The 24316-nt window shown below is 45.8% G+C and overlaps 1 protein-coding gene across 3 annotated transcripts in view; it reads left to right on the top strand.

Moving 5' to 3' along the window:
• Positions 1-10022: 10022 nt before the first annotated feature.
• GFRA1 (GDNF family receptor alpha 1) overlaps positions 10023-24316 on the top strand; it is a 197492-nt gene continuing 183198 nt past the window's right edge. For 2 of the 3 annotated variants that reach the window (XM_031461834.2, XM_031461829.2), the window contains exons 1-4: positions 10322-10409; positions 10709-11008; positions 11859-12152; positions 13358-13441. In XM_031461834.2, coding sequence (XP_031317694.1) covers positions 10969-11008; positions 11859-12152; positions 13358-13441 — 418 coding nt within the window. In that variant the 5' untranslated portion in view covers positions 10322-10409; positions 10709-10968. Of the gene's footprint in view, positions 10124-10321; positions 10410-10708; positions 11009-11858; positions 12153-13357; positions 13442-24316 lie in introns of those variants that run through there. The other variant, XM_031461830.2, reaches the window with a different exon arrangement.

Below are 24316 nucleotides of genomic sequence, written 5' to 3'. Positions count from 1 at the left end.
ACAATCTTATACTGCTGTCTGTTCATTTTGTGAATTACATTTAGAAAATTTCTGTGTTGGAGGTCCTCCAAACCATCCCCAGGTCTAATGATTCTCTGAAAAGATACATGAGACTCAGCACCTCGTTGTACTTGTGGCCATGATCCATTACAGTGAAAGGAGACCGAGCAAGATCAGAAAGGAAAAAGGCACGTGGGGCAAAGTCCAGAGGAAACCAGGCCCAAGCTTCAAAGCGTCCTCTCCCTGAAGGAGCCGCACAAGACCGACTTAATCCCCCTAGTAAGGAGCTGTGACAATGAGTACGTGAGATGTTGTCTACCAGGGAAACATTAAAGGCTTGGTGACCAGAGTTTCTCTTGGGGGGCAGTCACATGGTCGCACTCTTCCCAGCATGAATCAAAATTCTAGACTCCCAGAAGGAAAGTGAGTGTTTAAGATAAACTGTATTGTTATCACAAGCCATTTAGACAAAGTCAACCATTCCTATAAGGAAGTGCTGGGAACCTTCCTGAAATCCAAGTTCCCAGATGCCAGCCAAGGGTCACCTTGTAAGCAGGCCTTTCTCAGGGTAGCAGTTCCAGGCCTACTGTGTTAACTCTTTTCTGCATGGTTCCAAAGGTATGTTTTCATCAACTCGTTGGGTTTTGCTAATAAGCGTTTACACTAACAGGGAATAGTGAATTCAGACACTGATGAGCTTCTCTGAGCACTCTTTCCAACACCTGCTGAGTTGATACACTTGTCAATGAATTCAGATGTCTTCTGTGCAACAATTTAACATGACTCCTCTAAGAACCCTGTAAAAGATGACTCACAGTGAGTCTCAGCTACCTTTCTATCTCCACCTCTACAATTTACTCGAACATGAAGTAAAAGTGGGAATTGATCCTACTTTTTTAGAAGCATTACGGTCAAGCATTTGGGCGCTGTTACAAACTAACTCCAAGATGACTACAGTTTCCAGAAGCGAGTCTCCTCTGGGGAGCTCGATGCTCACCTGCTCCAGAACACGGTGTAATTCGGATTTGTTCTCCTTCCAATCAAGTGACCACAAATGCGGTCACACTAAAATGAAGTTGACTGAAAACACGTCTAAGATAACTCTCCCAAGGCTGTCGGTGTTTTGACAGGCAACACTAATTAAAGTCAGCAAAGCCCAGAATCATTTTGGTAGGACAGGAAGCTGTCCTGAAGCCTCTGATGGACACTCTGAATTGGAAGCATCAACAGAAGCCTGAGTTAGTCCATTGAAAGGCTGCACTGACTTGACGTTCCTAACCATTTCTTAGTCTTCATAGTAGTAACAGTGGGGATGACTCAGGTTAAGTCAACTGTTCCCCAATATTTTGGAGAGGCATATAAGAGAAGGGGTCTGGGATAATTCTCCAAATTATCCAAATTTCTATTTTTCCAGATCGTGTTTGGTCCTGACCAATCCTTACGAGGTTACTACCTTAAGTATTTCATGAATGGAACAATTAGACAATTCACCAATCATTTTCAAAGATAAATTAGTATTTAGCACTTACAATCCGATGCACTAGGGGATGTAGAATATAAAAATGTGGCTTTTGCCCTTTGGAATATCATGAATCCTGGATAGACACTGTGGCACTTGGTAAGGGACATGGGACTTAGAGCTTGGCTCCTTGACTAAGAAGCTGGGTGGCCTTGGGCAAGTCACACTTTGGCAGCTGACTAGACAACCCTGAGCTTCAGTTTCCTCATCTGCTCAATGGAGAGAATAACTTCTCTCCACCACAGAGTAAGTATAAGGATCAAATAATGTAAGTGAATTCATGTGGAAGTGGTTGGTAAACATGAATTTGTGTGTATGCGTGTGTGTGCTTAAAAAACAAGGGAAAGTGACTGCATTTAAGAAAACCAGCACGTTTAATAAATGATGGCAATAACCCAGCCCCATTATGGAGAGCAGTTACTGTCATCGTCTGCATCGCTGATGGTACAATTAACTTAATTAAAACATACCTCTGTGGTGAGCCTGCTGAAATAACACTTTTCCTTTTCACATGCCCCAGCCTTGCCAGCAAGGTGTCTCCAAGTCATGAATCGTCCAAGTCTAGAGGCCAGAGTGCTTGTTAAATGGCTTTGAGTTGGTATGCAGAAAACAGAATTTTAGAGATTCCATGTTGCTAGCAGCTCGCATTACCTAGAGAAATATTAGAAACCTCCTCCAAATCTTGTAGAATATGTCAGACACCAGTGCATCCTGAAGTGGAGTTATAGCTGAGTGGGACAGTTGTGACCTCCCGAGGAAGCCGTTCTCACCAAATCCAGAATCACTTCCCATGAGGACAGCATCCTGTTCTGCATGAGGTATAAACCAAGGAACCTTTGGTCTGTCATGATGGTAACAAGGGTTTTCCACAAGTGAGAGTGAGTCTGTGTCTAGATAAGGAATGAAGCTGTAGAAGGCCTGCTTTGCCACAGCAGGGATCCCTGCTGACAGCCTTGGTTGAATGCTATAGAGTGGTGGGTGCGGGGAGACCTGGAATAAAGGGACATACCACTTCTATTCTGGAGGTTTTTAATTTCATTGCAGTCCTTCAGAGTAGTTGAAAACCTCTCAGGAACATTCCTTCTACTCTATTACCCCCTCTCTTTCCCTCTTTCTTCAGTTCCATGGATCTACTGGTTTTCTACCTCTACCCATCTCCTCTGACTCTGTAGAGCCTTATTTTTATCTCCATGGATGTTGACAATTCACCCTACACGCCTTTACCCTATTATTAGATTATTTCAGATATGCAGCTCGTCAATGAGATCCCACGTTCCTTCCGCAACAACATTCTTCTGTATTTCCCATAGCAACCCAGCAAGGGGCTGGTCCCTGAGAGAGTCTCAATAAATAATTGTTGAATTTATTTTTCTTTCTTTCCCTCTTTCATTGGAAATTGGATGTGCTAGTGCCACAAGGTTGGCTGCTTGTGTTAGAGTCGCAATGGAAGAGTGGCTTAAATAAGACAGGTTTATTTGTCTCTCAACAAGAGCATGGAGGGAGAAGGTCCAGGGTGGGCAGATGGGGTGATCTCCTGGGAGAGGGATCTTCTAATCTTGTTGCTCTGCTATCTCTACTTGTTATTCTCACCTTCCTGGATGAACGTAGCACCAGCAAGCAGCAGGAGGGGGAACAATGGAAAAGTGTAGAGTGAGGACATCCCTCAGAGAGTCTTCCCATCATTTCTGTTACATCTTATTTATCAGATCCAGGCCACAGGACCACAGCTGGCTGCAATGGAGGCTCTGAAGTATAGTCGTTATTCTAGGGAGCCAGATGTCCAAATAAAAATCAGAGTCTTATTAATATAAAACAGTGGTTTTCAAGGTTTTTAACCATGATTCACAATAATAAACACATCCTTCATGACAATCCAATACAGGCATGATATACATATAGAAAGTAAAAGTTTTTTGCATTTTTATATTTTATAAATGTGGTTTGTGACTGATGAATGGAGCTTGGCCTTCTATATGAAAGGCACTGCTTTAGAAGGATGAGATAAGAATCCTAGGGAGTAATTAGGAGTTCCTATCACTGGGAAGGGAGCATTTGGGTCCGACCTTAGTGGTGATCATTTACCTTCACCCTTTGTAGTGTACATCACAGTACTAGCTACTGGATAGATACAAGAAAATAAATAAATCAACCAAAGTAATCAGACCATGAATCAATCAAACAATCAATGAAATCTTAGAGAGTAAAGGTGACTCTGCACTGACACTTGAGACAAAATATTGAAGGCTAGAGGGGCCTTTCCACCAAGAGATCCTCTAGGGATGGAGAAAGAAGAAATTCTTTTTGCCTCTTAACATGGGTTGTGTGCGTAGATAAAGCACTCACACAAATATCCATCCCATTGATTCTGTATTTTAAGCTTAACAGATAATTCAGATCAACCCAAATTGATCTCATTTTAATTCTCTGTCATGGTCTCAGATTTATGAACTGTGTCAAGGGCAACCTCACATATTCATTGTGATGGTGTATCTCCTAGACTATCCTAATTCACTTTTGTGCTAGAGTAGTCTGTATAACAGATTTGTCATTCCTTCTATATGCTTCAAATCTGGGGAAAGCCTCATATCGTGCAATGTGTTTTTCCTTGACAGTTTCAACTGACTTTTGTCAGATTTTTGACAGGGGAAAATAAAACCAACAACTCGAAGAACATTTACACTGCATTTGTTTTCGGAGCGACAGTTTTGGATGAGTTTGAAATGACTTTTAAATGATGTCACAATAGATGCTTTAAAACAGGCTCAAGTCCTTTGTGCTACAAGCAATGTTGGCTTAATTAGTTCTGGTGGGGGCATCAGCATCCACTGTGAGCTAATTGTGTTAGCGGGCTCCTACTGCCGTGCTTCCAGGGGTTTTGGTTTCAGTAAACAGTGCATTTCCATGGCATTGATTGAAAGATGCCAGAGTAAGTGGCAGGACAAGGCCATCCCTCGCCACAGAGCTTTTCACTGTTGCGGGCAGGGCCTCTGAACCACTCACTCTGGAGTTTTTGGCCGCCTTTGCCCCACTTTCCTGCTTCACCCCTGTTGGGAGAGGCCCCATCCCACCACTTGGGACCTAATGAGTAGCAATAGAACTCAGAAGTTTTTACTGTCTTAAAGGCTGCTAAAAGGCTTCTGAAGAAATGAGTCAGTGTTTTCAGTCTTGTTTTCATTCCACGTCCCAAAGCTTATCCGGATGGGCATCTGTGTTTGCTGCCTCCAGAGAGACAGAGAGAGGCTAATTACTGGACAAAGCTGGGGATTAAGCTTCCCTCTGGCCCTTATGAAGGAACAGTCCCTCTGGAATGGGTTTTGGGCTTATTAGGAGGGTGGCGGAGAGAAGAGGTGTTTCCTCATCCTTTCCCCATCCTTACTGGATAAAGAGGAATGAAATGTACAGAGCTTTTAATCCAGCAACTTTGACAATTGCGAAGAAAACCTTGCAAGTCCCCTGCAGATGATGGGGTATCTTTTGCCCTCTATCCAAGCCATAAGGCATGACAGGCCCTTTATTTCATCAGGGCTGCACACCTTGAATGCATTCTGTGGCATAAGGCCAAAGTACAAATGACTTCAACTCTCACGAAATGCAATATTCTTTCACAAATGCATTAAACTCCTTGCGTTGGCTTATTACTGCTAAGGAATGAAAATGACTTGAGAACTAAGGAGGAGGAGGTAGGTTCATAAGGGTCAGGCACCTTGACAGCCAATGAGAAGCTTCCAATTGCAAATAATGTTCAAAAGACACATCTTGATATAGTCAGCCTGGAAAAGGGCTCAGAAATCTGAGAGTGACTGGCTCTTCCTGCATCGCCAAAGGGCAAATGTTGAAGCACAGTATTAGAAGGTGAGATCTGCACCGGCATATAGACCCTTACACCAACCTTCCGGGTTTGGATGATTACTATTTTCTCATTTTCCTAAAAGACTGCACAAGGCCTTGTGTGTTTATAAAACAATTTTTAACAAACTTTTGGGTCAACTTAGCTTTTCAAAATTTGCCTTCGAGGATGAAGGCTCCAGGGTAACTCTAATCTGGCCCTTCTAAATCCTTCTCTCCCAGAAAGAGAGACATATTTCTAGATGATTAGAGAACTTCAGGTGGAAATGTTACTCTGCCTCTGGCTTTATGCCTTAGAATATGACCTAAGGCAAGCTATCTTTTCCCAGAAATGAAATATGTCATATGTTACTATTAAAGTGAACCAGAAAAAGAGCATTCTATTACAATAATGGGTTTTGTTTTAAAAAAAAAAGTAAATGTCAAATCCCCAAAGGAATAATATATATTTTTGATACTATTATTGGAATAGCAATACCAGTAATTGCATGAGGTACTTATATTCAGTATTGTTCTTATAGTAAAGGGATTTTATGTAAACCTTTCAGTAGAATTATTGTGTCAGAGGAAAATGAGAAACAGTATCACTCATTATTCATGCAATCTATATACATTGACTGGAGGTGAGTGTGTGTCAGTTATCAGTCTAAATGCTGGGGATGCAAAAATAGAATGAATAGAACATCTTCCTGCCTTCAAGGAACTCACATTCCAGTTGAAGATACAGGTAGAGCAACCAACTCCAATGCACTGTCACAACAGCTGTAATAAAGATTCCAACAGGTCCACGAGAATGCACACTGAAGAGAACTATTCTTCCTACCCAGAGTCCTTGCTATCCTTAGCCTATTGAAGCTGAGATAGATCTTCACATATCAGGACGAAGTGCATATGAAGCAGATGGAACAGTGTGGGCAAAGATGTAGCAGCAAAAAGAAAAAACCAAAAGCATGGCACGTTTAGGTAACAGTGAGTGGTTTTGTACAGCTGCTACAGAGGTAAGCCTGTTAAACTGTCTAACGTCAAAAACTTTGATGGACTAGCTTGAGTTAAAAAAAAAAAAACTTGAGTGATTTTTTTGAGCAGTATAATTTGACAAAAGGAATGTATTTTATATTGCACTCTATAGGGCCAAGGCAATGAGAGTAGGAGACAAAATACTGCATAGAATAAAACTGTCATACTCGCCATGAGTCATCTGTTAACTTGCAAAAATACACTTACATCAAGAAATGCAAGAAAATTGCTCACTTCACGTGCTTCTGGGTAGATAGAACTTAATTTTGTAGCGTTAAAACCAATTTCCCACTGAGAAAACATGTCACAGAGGATGGCATGAATCTTTATAATTATTAATAATATTTGATACTTCAATGTCACCTTTCATCCTGAGATCAGACCTGTACACATGGGAACAGATAAGCTCCAAGGAAACAGAGATAATACTAATACAGTAATTCACACTGCGTTTCTATCCTCTATATTCCGAGGGCTTTCCAGCCATGTATTTCTCTCACTTTTAGAAGGTAGCGGATATAGTTGTAAAACAGACACTTAAAAAATTAGCTCCTACTACAAGAAATTTTAGAATAGAGTAAGGGCCACATCTTTCCGTACACAGCTATCGTCAGGAGATCATTCATTCCTCTTTCCTTAGCTTCTTTTGCCCACTGATCTCCTGAGACACAGCAGTGGGCTGTGTCTTCATGGATTCTCCAGCTTCCTCAAAAGATTAACATCACCATCATCATCACAACCACCACAACTACTACTGCTGCTGCTTATAAAGCATTCACTTTATGCCTGCTCTGTTCTGTTACTCTATGAACTTTCTATATACACCACATTAACTGATTTCACACCAACGCTATAGAGTAGTGCTATTCAATAGAATTTTCTGTGACAATGGAAATGTTCTATATTTGTGCAGCCCAATATGGTAGCCACTAGCCACTGAGGGCTACTGAGCACTTGAAATGTAGCTAGTGCTACTGAGGAACAGCATTTTTATTTTATTTATTCTTCATTGAAATAGCCATATGGCTAGTGTCTATTGTATTGGACAATAGTTATAGTATCTTGTGGCATTTTTTTTTAACTGTTTTCATCATCAGTAAGAACTTAATGAAGATCAATGTGAACGAATGGTTCAGAAATATTCTTGAAGCTATAAATATTTTTTAAAAAGTCCCCTATTTTACATTTGGAGAACTTTTATTCTACCCTTCCTGCATCCTATTAAGATTTGATTTAAAAGCTGCTTGTGGAATATTAGGATAACATAAATCATATCTAAACAAAGAACAGTTACAAAAGATGTGGATGGTGTCCTTAACTGAAGTCTCATTGTCCTGCAACCACCCCACGTGGTCAGCAATGATAGGCCCTAGTCCATCCATTGAAAACTGTAATTTCAATGACTGATTTTCCAAAAGGAGACATTCACCCCAGCTTATAAAATATAATGAAGAAGGGTTTTATGCTTCGGGTGTCCATGAAGAAACACAGGTCAGATAAACTCTTAATTCACATTTCCGCATTTCTCACTAAGACCACCTTCCAGGGATTTCTCTAGTTTGTATGTGAAAATACAATAAACTTCTTTAAAGTGAAGAAACTCATTGAAAGACTTAATTACACTTACGCTTAGTCCGTCCTGTCACTTAGACTGTTATCACTGTTGGAGAAAGGGAACTGAAGTAGCCCTTGGTTTGAACCATCTGTCGCGAGAATGTGGCATATGTTTGCTTTGTTTATTCAGCAACCAAGTGTAAACTGATATACAGAACAAGAAATCCGTGCGTGGTGTGACTGCGTGTGTGTGTGTGTGTGCGCGCGCGCGCGCGTGCGTGCGTGGGCATGTGTTGGGGGAGTGCTTGATGAGGGCGTTAATCTCCTCGTACCTCCCCCTGAGGGACACTTGCGCAGGAGCGCAGATCCGTGCGGTGTCTCCGGGGTTTGGGGCGCGCACGGACGCGCAGACACGCTCGGAACAAAGCTCCGCACGCAATGGAGCGGCGGCAGCCGCAGCCAGGGGCGCGCCTGGCTGCTGTGTAGTTGAATGGAGAGCTACCCAGTCCTCCCCTTTCTTTCTCCTTTTCTCCCCGCCCTTACACCCCTGCCTCAAACTTAAACCAAACTCCGTGCCCTTTTCAATTAACACCCTCCCCCCTTCCACGATCAAAATGAGCGTTTCTTTTCTCTCCTCTGCCGCCCATTGTCTAGTCTGATGGGTTGCAGATTTGATAGCTGGGCTCACCCAGACTTAACTCAAACTCGGTTTCCCGAAGAGACGAACTTGGATATCAGCAAAGATCTCAAATGCAAGCCGTGAGCGTCTGGACCGCCATTGCCACTGCGGGCTGTTTCCCAGGCCCCTTTCTGTAGCCAGTGTAGACTCGGTGTCCCTGGCGCCCTCCGCCCCGGCGTGTGAGGAGGGAGCGTGTGTTCAAGGCAGGGTAGAGCGGTCAGCAGCTCGGCTGAGAACGAGTGGTCTCAGGGATTGAGGTGAAGGGCTATACATGTTTTAAGCCTTTACATTTATTATTATTTTAAAATTTACTCTTGAAACAGCCAAGATGGAGGTCAGCTTATAAATTTCCCAAAGCCAAGTCTGACGCGGTTTAAATGCAGTGGGCGGGGGGTCCGCTTTTGTCTCCCTGTTCAAGCTCGAGGACAGAGTTAGAGACTGCGTGTGCGTGTGTGAGTATGCCTGTGAAGCGCGTTGGCGTGGGATGATTGGATGGGCACATCCCGCAATCGCCAGCTCCGAGGGCCTGGGTCTGAGTGTGTTTTTTAACGCGCCAAGTCTTGAGTCACAGCCGCCAGTGACGTGGGGAAAAACTTTGTGTTCAGAAGGGTTTGGTTTGATTGCACTAGGAAGGAAGGAAGGAAGAAACATCTCTTGTGCATTGTGCCTGTGTGTGTGTGTGTGTGTATGTGAGAGAGAGAGAGAGAGAGAGAGAGAGAGAGAGAGAGAGAGAGAGAGAGAGAGAGAGAGAGAGAGAGAGAGAGAGAGAGAGAGAGAGAGAGAGAAAAGCAGCGCCGGTGGCCAGCTGCATAGCGCTGTGTCCTGTGCGCGCCTGTGGAATCCAGCCTCCGGTCCCACCGCGGGTTAGTGTATGCATCTGCGGTGTCCCCTCGGGCGAGTATCGGAGGGGGCTGGCAGTGTGCTGCGGGGCGGCGGGAGCAGGAGCAAGAGCAAGCAGAGGGTCTTCTGGCAAAGAAATATGATCTTGGAATCCGCTGTCCTCTGCGCAGCTCCCAATAACCGCTAACATCCCTAACGGGCATCCGAGCCGAGGCTCTGCTCGGAAATCGTCCTGGCCCAACTCGGTCCTCTGAGCTCTCGACGATTACGGCATCTTTCTTCCTAGTGCAGAGAAGTGAGCCCGGAAAGGGAAGGAGGGGGCGGGGACACTCTCAAAATAAATAAATAAATAAACAAACTGGCTCCTCACTGCAGCTGGACACGGTTGGTTGAGTCCAGGTTGGTGGCATTTGGAGAGAGTTTTTTCATTCTGTTTGTTGGGGAGCCGGCCGCCACTCCCCCACTCCCCTAGACCCCTCTTTTTGGTGCCCCTCAACTTTGGCGAACGGGGGCGCGCGCCGCGCGCGGCTGCACCTGCCCTGGCGCTCCGGGACTACGGACCGGTGCGCTCCGCCGGGGTGGCGGCGTTGATGCGCCCGACTCCAGAACGCTGGGCTAGTGCCTGCGCTGCGCGGACTCCAGGGAGCAAGCGGAGGACTGCGTGGCGGGTAGGGGCGCACGAGCCGGGTTTCGGCACCAGCCGGGACCTCTGTTCCCCCTCGCCTGGCTGCCTCTGAATGGAGGCGAGCCGGGGAGGAGGGGATACGGCCATGGGGGGCAGTGATTGGTGGTTAGGGTGGGGAGGGCCGACTGAGCGAGCTAGCTGGGGCGAGAAGGGGGCGGCGAACTTCCCGGGAGAAGGGGCTCTTTACGCGCCAGGGCTGGTGAGAAAGCTGCCGCCGCGGAGGGCTTCGACTCCAGGCAGCGGCTGGCTCCGCTCGCAGCTCTCGGAAAGTAACGTTATTTATTTATTTGCTTGCGTTTAGCCTCTTGGGTTGGACCCGAGGGATACCCCCTTGGACTTTGGGAGCTTGCGTCGGACCTCTGCAGCCTCCACCCTGCCCGTGCGGGCGGCTCCCTGGAATACAAGCACATGCACCTCTCGCGCCCCCTTCCCGCGCCCCGACCCGGGTAGGGGTGGGCCCTCACCCGGCGCTAAAAAGTCCCCCAAGGCCTCAGCACGGGAGGGCAGAGGCGCGGAGGGAGGCTCCAGCGCTCTCCGCTCTCATTTCACAGCGCGCTCTCCCTTCCAGGTTGGGTAGGACCTGAACCGCTAAAAGCGGAACCGCCTCCCGCCCTCGCTCCAGCCGCCCGCCCGAAGCTGAGTCGCCGGCAGCTGAGTCCCTGGCGGAGGACGGACCAGGGAGTTTCCTCTCGCACTGGATGGAGCTGAACTTTGGGCGCCCAGAGCAGCGCGGCCGTCCGCGGATCGCTGCATGCTGAGCTCCCTCGGCGAGACCCAGCGGCAGCTCGGGATTTTCGGGGGGGCGGGGACCAGCTGCGCGCCGGCACCATGTTCCTGGCGACCCTGTACTTCGCACTGCCGCTTCTGGGTAAGTCGAGGCCGCCGCTAGCTTTCTTATCTTCTGAGCCTTCCTGCGGAGTACTAGCGGCAGCCCCCCAATTCCTCCAAGATTGCGGCGCGGGTGCGGTGGGTGGGGGACGGCGAAGTTTCGTTTTGGGGAAGGAGATCCTGAATCCTCAGCACCCCAGGATGCGGGGAGCGGGCGGCGTGGCACTTGTTTTTTTTTTCCCTTGGTTTTTATTTCCTACGTTTTAAAATGACCTAGCCTATGGGAAATTAAGGGATCTGAACCTCCTGCCCCAAGCCCGACGCCCTTTGCGAGTCCCGGGGAGCTCGCGGAGTCGCGGCGGGCAGGTGGGGTGTGGGCGAGCACCGGGCCAGGAGAGCAAACTTGGAAGCGAAAACTTTTCCCCAAATAGCGTCTCGGTGCTCCCCGCCGGGTGGGCGGGGGACCAGGGCTAGCCTTCTCGGCGCCCGGCGCCCAGCGCCCAGCCGGCCGCCGCTCCTCTCTTCAGAAAGCCCCCGGGCTTCAGTCGGGCGGAGCGGAGCGAGTGGCTGGAGCCTGGGGCGGCGGAAGGGCGGCCCTGGAGGCTGAGCAGCCTCTCAGGCTGGTCTGTCCCGGGGCGGCGGGGCCGGCACGCGTCGTGGGCAGCGCTGGCTCGCGGGCAAACCTCGAAAAGCCCGCAAAGCCTCGGGGGCCTGGGGAGTTGGGGTCGGGGGAGGCCAGCGGCAGGGGATCCCCAGGCGGGAAAATGGACTCCCGGGGCGCCCCGGAAGCCTGGTCCTGTCCGCGCCCTCCCCCGGGGGCGGGGTGGGGGGGTGGCTGGCGCCTCGGGCCGGTGCCCAGGGCCGCTCACGCTCCCTCCCCTCCCCCGCAGACGTGCTCCTGTCGGCCGAGGTGAGCGGCGGGGACCGCTTGGACTGTGTGAAAGCCAGCGACCAGTGCCTGAAGGAGCAGAGCTGCAGCACCAAGTACCGCACGCTGAGGCAGTGCGTGGCGGGCAAGGAGACCAACTTCAGCCTGACCTCGGGCCTGGAGGCCAAGGACGAGTGCCGCAGCGCCATGGAGGCCCTCAAACAGAAGTCGCTCTACAACTGCCGCTGCAAGCGGGGTATGAAGAAGGAGAAGAACTGCCTGCGCATCTACTGGAGCATGTACCAGAGCCTGCAGGGTACGCGCCGACCGCCCTCCTCTCCCTCCCCCAGCCCCCCGAAGGCAGGAGGGCCCCTAGGCCCCGGGTCTGGCTGACCTCATCTTCCACTCACTTCTCCCCAGCTGCAGAATGAGGACCTTTCATTAGCCCCCAGGGACGTCGGCAGCTGGTGTTTGCCGCCTCCCTAGCAGCATTGTTGGGGCCTGGTTGTTGGAAAACCGGTGAGGGGGTGGAGGGACATCCCGGGGCCGTCGCTGACCTCTTTGAAACTTGGTCAGAACATCAGAGAAGGAATCCATTAAAGGCCACACCAAAGGACCTGCAACTTTCCTCCAAGGAGAGCTGGCTTCACAGAATAAGCCAAAGACTTGCACTGCATCTTGCCTAGAGTTTACCCCCTCTCTTCTTCCCTTCTATCTATACCGACATAAGATAGAGAATTAAGAATAAAAGTTCCATTGGAATCTAGTCTGCCTTTACCCCTCCTCAAACCTGATCAAAGGCAGATGTGGGAAATAAATTGTTAGATTAGATGAGTCTTGAAGTAGCTGGTGTGGTTCAACCTTGGTTAACACAGAAGTGGCTAAGGGAGGGGAAGGTCTACTTCTCACAGCCATCCATTACAATGGCAATTTTTTAGTCCTTGAATGCCAGAGCTGGCTCGTGTTTATAAATCTAATACAAACATTCAGTGCATTCATTCTCCACTGAGACTTACTCTGAAAATTTGAAATGTACAGATTTGACCTCTCAGCTGCCACTTCCTCCAGAATTAATGAAAACCGATTTCAGATACTGACTATTCAATAGCCAGGGTACCTGCTTTGTGACGGCATGTCATGTTTTGGAAGCAAAAAAATGAGGGCCTCTTTTGGGTCACCTTTCTTCCATTGGTTCCCAGAGGCAAGCTAGGCTTGTGATGTCACTGGTTCCTTCCTCTCTGATTTCATTCCTTTGCAAAGAGTGGGAGAGTTTTCTGGCAAGATCAGGCAGGGTTGCTCTGCAGTGTTTTCATGGCACTCTGGGGAGAGCAAGGACAACAGAGGCAGAGAGAATGAAAAGAAATAACCAGAGCCAAATAGATGCATTTGAAATCTTTGAAAGTTTCAAAGCATCGTTTTGTTACACAATCATAACATAATTAGAATCCAGATTCAGTAACAAAAACTGCCTGAAATATGTCTGTTTTCCAGATCTGAGCCCCATCTTTCTGTTGTTTTTAGGAAATGATCTGCTTGAAGATTCCCCTTATGAACCAGTTAACAGCAGATTGTCTGATATATTCCGGGTGGTCCCATTCATACCAGGTAAGCAGATTTACACTTCCACTCTGATGCCTTCGCCTGCTTGAAATCTGTTGACTTGCATTCTCCTCGGCTCTCAAATAGTGTATAAGTAGAGAGTTGAACAGTGCAGTGTTTCTGGGAAATTAGAAATAGGATGATGATAATGAAGAGGCAGAATGCCTAGAGATGACTGTATGACTTGAAAGTAATTCTAAGTGAAGTAATGTGGTGTGGTGGTTTGAAAGAGGTTGGAGAGAGATGACTTGGTTGAATTTTTTTTCCACATTAAAATATGATTGGCCAGCTCTTGCAAAGGGAGTGCCACTTCTGACTGTAGGTGGCAATCGTATTCCCTTCTTGCTACACACTGTACACAGTGCCTCCCTGGAAATGGGATCTGTTTAAATGATGCCACTTACTTTACGAGATGTCTGGAGATAATCTTAGATTGTTGAAGAATTTTGAACAGACTCACTTGTCTGCCTTTGATTTAAAGGATTAAGCTCCACCATTTGTTAACAATTTTTTTTGTTTGTTTCTGATTTTTCCTGTGCAAGTGTGTGCATGTACAAGAGAATGTATTACTGCCCTTTAAAAAGTGATATTGCTTCTCATGGTTTGTTTTGTCTCTCTTTATAAATCTACATTTGGTTTGGAAGTGAACTTAGTTTTAGAATTAAGTTTTTCGTAACATCTGCATTCAGACAGCCCCATAAATAATGAGTAAGGCAGTGATTTCTCTTAATGACATACAGATTCCAGACTGATGTCTTTATTTGTTTACAGTTAAGACATTTTCTACAGCATATATAGCCATCACAAATCATATGTTTCCTAGTGATTAAACAGGGTGGTTCATGTTGAATTGGATTCTATGAGATGATGGTTTGGTACTGGTCGAGTGTTCTAGTGTTTTAAATATTTTGTTTTCCTGCAGCAATCATAGAACCAAGGGAGTGTGTAAATATTACAATTATGTGTGAGTGTATTATACATACATACATTCATTCATTCACAAACATCTATTGGGCACCTACTAAATTCTAGCCACTGGGATTTTGGCAGTGAGCCAGACAGATGTCATCCCTGCTCTCATGAATCTTAGAGGCAGCCAGGACCTGGCATTTATTAAGCCCTTATGATACACCAGGTACTGTTTAAGAGCTTTGCATCATTAACTTATGTAATCTTCATCAAGTGCATCTTAGATATTGTTATTTCCATTTTAGAGATGAGATAATTGAGGCACCGTGAAGTTAGGAAATCAGCCCAAAGTCACAAAGCTCCTAATTGGTGGAACCAGAATTTAAATTTGTTTGCAAGATTTTGTAACATCTGCCCTCGCTACTCAGAGTGTGATCCTCAGACCAACAGCGTGGACATCACCCGGGGCTTTGTTAGGAGTGTGGAATCTCAGGATCATTCCCGATTCTTCTGAACCAGAATTTGCATTTTAAGAACATCCCTGGGCTGAGTGCTTTATATATGCACAGGAAGCTTGAGAAGCACTCCTCTATATTATTCTTTAGGTTCGGAGGAAAAGTGTGTGTGTGTGTGTGTGTTGTCTGTTTCAGGATAAAATATAAAGGGATGAGATTAGTATCAGAGGTACCCACACATTATCCTGAATAATGCTGATAACTTCCATCCCAAATCCTACTAATGCTCTCTGTCTCTTTGGCCCAGCCAAGACAGTGGCTCGGGCAGTGGAGCAGGCACTTACAGACAAGTGTATATGACCAGCTGGGCTCTCATAGGAGCAGGTCAGGCAGAACTAGGATGGGGTACCAGAAGTGAACCTGGCCTTCCTAGCACTTTGAGGGGTGGTGCCTCTTGCCAATGGCCCTGGGGGGCGATGGGAGCATTACTCCTCAGTCTTTGTACTGATGCCTGGAAAGATGTGAACTTCCTCAGGAACAGGGAGAGTGAGGAAGTGGGTAAGGAGGAAGGTTCTTTTGGGTTTTAATTTCAGAATTGTTGTGAGCTATGGGGCTTCAGTACACTCATTTTCCCTCTCTGGGTGTCTCTTTTCTTGGTATAATGAGGCCATTGGAGTAAATAATCTCCAGTCCTAACAGTCTATGATTCTGAGAAAAGATTGAGGACACCTCTGGAATCCCTCACTGTGCTCTTACACTCACTGTTTTCAATCTCTGCATTTGTTCTCCACTTAAAGTAGCTTGGTCATTCTTGGATACCACTGGCTTGTCTGAATTTCTTTGATGAGTGTCAGAAACTCTTCTATGTGGACCAGGTTCCACTCATTCATTTTTTTGGATCCCTTTCTCAGCCAGGTTTCTTTTCATAGCAAATATGATTCTCAGTTTGTGAGATGTGGCCTGCCGAGGACCCAGAAGTCATAATGAATTACTCAGAGCCAGGGAGGTCTTGTCTGGAGCTACATTTTATATCTCAAGGGCATTGGATTTAGGTTCCAGCACTAATGAGCTTTGACCTCTGACAGTGACTGTGTTCCTTAAGTGGGTATAGGAAAGCCAAATGGAGCCTTGAGAGGTTTTAAGTCATTGAATAATGCATATTATCCAGTTTGGCATTTGTAGGATGGAGAAGGACAGAGGATCGGGGTGATGAATGTTGCTTGTCATGGTTTGAATCTGAGTTGCTAGAACATCTCTTCTGTCTTGAGAATCTCTCTGAGGAAACCAGGACAGCAGGGCCTCTGCTTTTTCCAGATAGGGTAGCAATCCGAGTTTCCATATTTGGACTTCGCTGCCCAATGTGAAAAGAATGTTTATCCACATACAGTTAAGTGTGAGCTGAATCCTCTCACCGAACAAGACATGTTTGACGTTCCTGCGTTTCCATTTTCTTTGGACTCTTCAAACCCATGGCTATCTTTGCCATTGTTTACTTAATCGCCAGTTAAAAGGCCATATTGAGGTATTATCAGTGGCGAGAACAAGGGAGGGAATACAAATAAGGTGGAATCTAAAAACTGTCATCTCTGTTCTGAAGGCTGAGCTGCAGCCGAGTCAGGTGAGAATTGCGGTGGGAGGCTGAAGGGACTGCTCTTCTGAAAACGTGATAGCTGAAGCCTTGGCCTCTACGGCAGTTTTAAGGGCTCTAGAAGCACTCTCCCTGTGGGTGCTGTGTGGTTTTGAAGGGTCTCGACGCGAAGACTCAGGCAGGCAGCGAGCAAGAGTACGTAGAGGAAAAAGTGAGCCAGGGCAAGAGGATGTCGGAGGAGGGGGGAGAACACAGAAAAGTGTCTCGGGAGCCGAGAGGGCAGGGCTGTGTGGACGCTGGGAGGCCCGGAGGATGGAGCTGCCAGGCGGTGCTTCACATCTGCTCCCCTCTCAGCCATGACTCTGCTCTGTCACCTCCTTTTCGTCTTCACAAAAGTTCAAGAAGCAGCAAGAAATAAATAGCGACTTGAAAGGAAGATGAACCTGCTGGCAATGTTTTTGGACTGTCTGGAGGGAGACAACAAAGCAGGAAGAAATTTTTGAAAGTGCACTGAGTGCCAAGAGAAGCCTGACGATGGAGGATCAGAGGGAGGGTCTACGGCAGCAAGAGAAAAAGAGGCTCCAAGGTGGGAGCTGAATTGGAAGGCTGGATTTTGTAGAGAAGAGTCAGGAAATGCCAGCCCTTCCTTGAATGTAACCAGCCGATGGTACTGCAAACAAGTGGTGAGAGATCGTTGGGGCGGAGTGATGTTGGGATTTGAACGTCTTAAGTCTGATTTGGTGAAAGACAAAGTTCTAGCTCTTTGGCTCTGCCACCATTTCCCTGCCAAGTCCAGGAGCGGCTTACATCTTCCAGGGACGCCTTAGGGTCTTGAGATTGGTCCCCAAGTCATTGGAAATGGTTTGCCCCCAAATGCGACGTCCCTAAACTCTCTTTTGAGTCTGGTTTCCCCTTTTTTTGAATGATGCTGTAAGTAATTAGCCCTGTTTAGCATTTCTGTTTTCCTATACCATCATATTTACGTTGCTATCACAAAAAACTTCAACATTTTTACACGTTGAAGAGCCTTATAAGGTCATCTGCTGTCTTGTCAAACCACGACAAGAGAGAAGGGCTTGGAAATACCAGCTGCTAGGGGAATATGGCGGTTCTCTGCTTTCCACTCAGCGCTCTAACCATGTTGTGGGCATGTTTGAGAACCCCGTCAGTTCTTTATTCTCTATTCTGGCATATAGTAAACTCCTTGGTAGGCCTGCTTGGCCCCTCCCTCCCTCTCTAAGCCCTGTCACCTCTCCAGTCAGGCTCACTGAGGAACCCATTCCCAGGTACTTTGTGTGCCTTTGCACTTGGCTTTGCCTCTGTTTGGGAAGTTTCTGTTGGTTCTTCAAGACCAGATGGGGTTTCACCTCTGAGGGCTGCGCTCCCACTCAGGAATCTCCTGCTGCATTTTGCTCTTGCCTTTGTGATAGCTGTTAATCACAGCCTAATGGGGGGACTTACTTATATGTCTGTCTTTCCCAGTGGAAAGTCAGGGATTCACATGTTATGCCGGGTGTTCACTCATCACTGAATGTCCTTCCTGGTTCTGAGCAGGCGTCTCATTACCGATGGGTGGTTGGATATCAGAGAGGAGCCCTAGAGATCTAGGCTTATCCTCTGCTTTTACAGAATTGAAGCTCAGAGAGGGGATGCAGTTTGGCCAGGGCCGCGCTGCTTGAGGGCAGCCTCCAGAACCTTTCCTGGAACCTGGCACTGCCTTAGGGGAGGTCAGTGTTGGCCTCTTTCTGTTCTGCGTACCCTCTGGACAAACCTCATCCATCTCTGGGACCTCAGCTACCATATACGTCAGTGACTCAGAGCTCACCTCCTACTCCACCATCTCCTGAGCTCTAAACCAGCATTTCCAGCTGAAGCCCAGTGACTCCATCTGGATGTATCTCAAGTTACTTCAAACTCAGCACATCCAGAATGGATCTCATCATCACACCCCTTTGCCCCTTATATCCTTCTCTTCCTGAGTCTCCTGTCTTACATAATGGCATTATCTGTCTAAGTCATAAGCTCTGGAAGCATCTCCACCATCTCATCTACCCTCCCCACTCCTTTAGCCGGACCCATCGCCGAGCCCTGCTGAAGTTACCCGCTGTCTTCTGAATTGCTCCCCTCTCTCTATTCTCTTAATCTACCTTTCTTATCCTTCACTTGAACTTTGCACTGGCCTTTTTTTTTACCACCCGTCCCCTACCCCATGTCTCGTTTCTCCCAATCCAACGTGGCCACCCATTGCCAGATCTTAGCACCTTGGTGACCTACAGGAATGAGTCTTCTGTTAATGGACCTTCTGTCTCGTCCCAGCCACCCTGTCTCCAAACAATCCAGGTTGACCAGCTGCTGTCCCACCGGTGCTCTGGGCAGCTTCGTACCTCTTCATCTTTGTACGTGCTGGTGCTGGAGAAAGAACGTGTGCTCTGGAGTTCCACTCACCTGGGTGCATCCTCGCTCTGCCACTTACTTTGTCTTGGGCAGGTCATTTCAGCTCACTGTACCTCAGACACTCCTTGGATATAAGATATGATGATGGTAATGTCTCCCTTACAGGTTCTTGTGAATTAAAGATGCTATATGTACAATGCCTTGCATGGTCCCTGAACTGCAGTTGGTCCTTAATAAAGCTTGTCATTTTTAACGCTGTGCCAAGGCCATGTTAGCTGTTGCCTCACTCCTGACTCCAGGACTCTTTTTTAGCAGAACGTATTCCCCGATCATGGAACAATGCTTCTATGTCTTGAAAAGGAATAACAACCCCAAGCCTTCAGGAATGCTGCTCATAAACTAGCTTGGACAAGAAATAAGAAATCTATCCAATATCCAAAGGGCCCTGGAGGAAAGTCCTATCTCTTAATAGCCCCGTTTGTGTCTTAACTTCCTTTTGGGGAAGGTCTTCCTTATTTCTGCTCTGAATCCTCCTGTTCCTCTGGGGCCCTGTCCTTCCTTATGCTCTTTGGTCGGAGGTGAGTTTGCTGCAGCTGGCTCTCACCCGGGGTGGGAGTGCTTCCTGTGCTTAAGGATTCTTGTGATCAGCCTTCCCTTCTCAGCTTGACTGATTCCCATTCTTCTAACCTCTCCCCATAAATCTTCCTTCCAACACCCCTCATAGCAGGAAGAATTACTGCTCCCTGAGAAGGGCAGGCCTTCAACCTGGGAGATGCTTCCGTCCCCACAGGCTCTGCTAAGTACACTTACATTTCACTTTCACAGACCACTACTTTTGGCTTTTATTCTCTGCCTCCCTAGCCCCTCAGCCATCCATTTTTATTGTACAACAATAAGAAATTGCAAACAGGTAAAAGAGCAAAGCAAATTTAAATCACCTGCAGTCTTAGCTTCCAAACATAACCACTGTAAACATCTGATATGAACCTTTACGGATTTTTTTACACATAAATGAATATATACATATGTGTGTGTGTGTGCATGTAACATACATATTTCTTTCTTTCTTTCTTTCTTTTTTACAAAAATGGAGTTGTATTCTACACATGCCTTCTTATTCCCTGCCTGATGACCTGAGGAATCTGTGTCTTCTTGTGTCACTGACCACTTCCTAAAGGCAAATTTTATTATTGAGATGAACTGTCAACCTCAAGAAGTTTCATGAGTAAAGTGTCAGGTCATTCCAGTGTCTGGATACTTATGGCAAAGGCTGGAATCTTTCAGTGCAGGCTGTGAAAGTAGAGACAGTCAAATATTTTGCATAGAGTTACTGTAGGTCCTGCTACCAGAAGAGGGGAGATAAAGCATCGGTGAGTGACAGGTAATTGCATGAACTGAAGATTGTTACAAGGTGCAAAATAATTTATAGCCAATATGTCTGTCCTCATTCCTTCTTCTTCTCCTCTGAAGTATTTCTTTCTGCCATCTCTTAATTTTTCTGCTGCCGAAGCTTATTCTTTCCAAAGGATGTCCTTTTTTTTTTTTTTTTTATTCTCTGGAATACAGTGCCAAATTCACAGGAAGAGTTATTGGGGTTGTTTGGCCAAAGAGCACTGGTCCAGGAGTCAGCAGACGGGTGTTCTGCTTCCAGCTTTAATTCTAACCAACCCGTGATCTTACTCAAGTGTCCACCCTTCCTGAGAGACATCACTGTAAAATGAGGGCAGTGGACTAGGATGATCTGTAACATATTTTCCTTCCTTCTCTGAGGGCCGGCATATTGCATCCTATATATTATCCTAGGAGTTGCTGTTTTTCTTTCTAGACTTTTCTTCATACCAGAGAAACTTGTCATCTTGCCACATATATTTTTCATGTTAATAACATTTATAAAGTGTGATTTATTTAAAATGTACCTTACCTTGAACCAGAATGTATTTAAAGCATTTGGTTTGAATACATGGAAGAAGATAAAATAAGGAGTAAGTGGAGACAATAAGGAAAAGGGGAAAATGAGAGTAGGAAAGAGAAAAGGCAGTCAGGAGTGAGTTCAGAAGACAAAGTGCACGTCATAAGAGTATATTTAAACAAATCAAATTACCGGAAATACTGTGTTGAAACAAAGGGATAAATAAAAGCCCTGGATTGTAGATATATAGGAGGACTTTTGGAGGTCATTCTATTTCAATCCCCTTATTTTACTGATAAGAAAACTGAGTTCCATAAATTTCTGGGATGATAGAACATAAATTGTCCAAGACAGTGATGACAAGTAGAATTTGGTGTGTGTTTGTTTTTAAATTGATGTTTGAAACTCTCTGTATCCTGGCATTTCCCCACCTCCTTTAATTTGTCCTTCACCTGCTCCCCGGCTGTGCACCCTTTTAGGATGCTAGACTTGTTTCTCACGGTTAGGGTGAGAACCACAGCCTTTGACATTAGTTAAGGGGGTTGCTAGCTGTCCATCGTTTTAGAATTGTTTTGGAACAAGGGTTAATTGAATAGATCCCTGTTTGGCAACAGGAGCCAGTGGCCAGAATGTTAATTTTCATATCTTTTGGCCCCCTTCAGAATTGTCTGCAAGGGAAACTGAGAAATTATTTGTTGCTTTAAGCCCTCCCAGCCTTCAGATTAAAAAAAAAAAATTAACCTTTTGTCTGGAATTTTTTGTTAAAGAAACGAACCACTTCCCGTAATTTAGAGACTCCACTTGCTGGGTCAGTGATGAGAACGAATGGGTAATTTGCATAAGGGGCTAATTTATTATGTCCCCTGGGCATTGCTTTCATCTCTCTTCCCATTCTAATTAATGTTCTAAGAGGGTCTATCACCATATCAGAAATTAGGGGTGAATGCAGCCATTGTTAACCTTTATTCTTATGATTTTTTATCTTCTGTGATCTTTTAACCATTTTCTTTTCGTACCCAGGGATTTGCACAGCTAGGGCTGGGGGTGCACGGAGAGGAGGCTTTAGGGGTGTGCTCTTCTATGATCTTTCTTCAAATAGTAGGTTGTTGTAAAAATGAAAATGACTCAGGATAACTCTCCAAACCACAGCGGGATTTGTAGAACACACAGAAGGGTACAGTCATGGTGCAGAATTGTTTCAAAATTTGAGCCTGCTAGAACATCTATATACACACAGAGATGAAGATGTATTTGTATATCTGCCTGTTCACTGCATGTATATATATAGTGTGTGTTGAGTGTGGATGTCTATATTATTAAGCATCTTGCCTAAAAAAGATTTTCCTGGACACGTGTTTCAGTTGGTTCTGGCTGTGACAAAGGCAGCTGTGTGTGAAAGAGCGTGACACAGCTGAGGAAAGGCAAGAGAACAAGCAATTTCTTCGAAAATCAATTGCAATTTACTCCTACTAAATTGCCCACGGTCCGCCCCGTCCGAGCATTAGCATATGACAGACTTTTAATCATTTGGTCAAATGGCCTATTTTTGATCAAACCACAGTTCCCTCTGGGACTCGGCCCCATAGTCCTAGAGATGTGTTATCTTCAAACCTGTGCTCTCTTTAAGGAGGAGGCAAGTGTGGAGGGAGGAGTTCCCTGGGGAACCCCTGCTGAGTACCCTGTGCTGTGCTGTCGGTTCAAGGCCAGTATTTCCTTTTGGTGCTCAACCTTGCCTAAAGATAGGTGTAATGATCTCTGATTTCTGAGGAGGAAACCTGAGATCAGAGAGGGTGGGTAACCTTCTGAATGCCACACAGCCAGTAAGTGGAAGAGTTAAGTTTTGCATCCTATTCCTGCATCTGCATCTCCAAAGCCTGTGCTCTGCTACATGATAAATTTTAAGCACAGACCGGATCCTTTATTAAGGAGGAGCTGTCTAGTTCCTACTCTCCCTCCTTAATTCCCAGTTTCTCTTCCTCTGACTTCCACCTTAAGACACTATTATTTGACAAAGGGCCTTTAAAGTTGAAATATATACCAATATCTATTATTTTAATATTTAGCCCTGCATTCTGATGGGTTCTTAATTGACAGCCGAAATCCAGAACACGCACGCTATTAAAACCATTCCTGCGGAACTGCAGAAATACTAACCAAAGAAGCAATTTCTGGATTGTATCTTTTTTCATTTCAGTGTGAGATGGAAGGTTTCCTAAAGTAGAGCTGAATGCCTAGGGCCATTTTTTTTTTTGTCATGTTGTCATATAATCAGCATTACACAGTGGTAAAGAAAAGAATACATAGTGTAGTGCCCCTTTAAGGTGACCTAATATGCTATTCATTTGTCTTCCATCATGCTGGTACCACCACGCTCAAATCTCTGAATGGTCTCAGAATCACTGTGCCGACCGTTATTTCTGTTGCCTTTGTACGTTATCGTTTTGGGTACAGTTAATAATATATGAAAATAGTGTTGGTTGCATTCTTTGTAGGAATAGGCCAGCAGGTTTCTTAAAGCCCATGTTTATGAAATGTTTCATTTATCCCTGTTACTATGAATTTCAAATAAATTCTTGATGAAAATGATCCCAGGAGATCAGAGAATTCTGGAGAGTCCTTGATGGAAGGATTATATTTTTGTAGGCTTAGGAATAACAAGTGGCATTTGAAGGGGAGAAAAAGTGACCAGGCTGAAGTTCTAAACATGCATACTCCCATTTGAAAAGGGTCACTCTCCCCATGAGACCTTAACAGAAATAATAATAATAATTACAACAGCTGTGAGAGGCGATGGGCTAGGTGTTTTATATGCAATAACTTGTGTCAACCTTGTGTAAGAGAAGGTACTCTGAGTGCCACGTGATGGATAAGGAAACTGAGGCCCAAGTAGGAAACTTGTCTGAGGGCAAGTTTGGGTAGAGTCTAAGAATGGGTAGAGTCACATTCTCATCCAGGAAATCTGACCCCAGAACCCATGCCTAAGAATGGGTAGAGTCACATTCTCATCCAGGAAGTCTGGCCCCAGAACCCAGGCTGTAGCATTTGTTTACATACATATAACAAGCGAGGTAATCTCTGAAAGTCAAGAGCACAAGCTGCATGAAGAACTCTTAGACATTTTGTACTGAGTTATAGATGTGTGTGTGTGTGGACAATATAAACAGATATAATATATAATACCATTTTTTGTTTTAGGGTTAGGTATAAAACGAACAGATTATGTTGTGAAGTGGTAGGCGAATGAGTAGAATTCCGTACAAAGCCCAGATATCGCCCAAGAAGGGAATAACTGACTAGATGGAATTGTAAGTCAGAGAAGGCTTGCTGAAGAGGACTTTGAGCTGGGTTTTGAGGAGTGGATAGGAGTTTGGTAAGTAGATATGGTCGGGGAGGGCATTCCAGGCAGAGGCAACAGGATGGGCAAAGGCATACGAAGTGGCCAGGGTGCTGGACATGGGTCATGAGCAGTGGTGGGAGAAGAACTGGGCAGAGAGGCAGGTTTGCCATGCACAGGGGCTTGGCCTTCATCTCAGCAGAACCAGGGAAGGATGATGGCTAATGTACCTCAGCACTGTCGGGTCTTTTAGGTTGAATCCTATGAAATTGCCATTTTTGCAGGTCAACAT

The sequence above is a fragment of the Camelus dromedarius genome, chromosome 8 (genome assembly GCF_036321535.1).
Source record: "Camelus dromedarius isolate mCamDro1 chromosome 8, mCamDro1.pat, whole genome shotgun sequence".
NCBI classification, from domain to species: domain Eukaryota; kingdom Metazoa; phylum Chordata; class Mammalia; order Artiodactyla; family Camelidae; genus Camelus; species Camelus dromedarius.
This window is presented reverse-complemented; position numbering and strand designations above follow the sequence as displayed.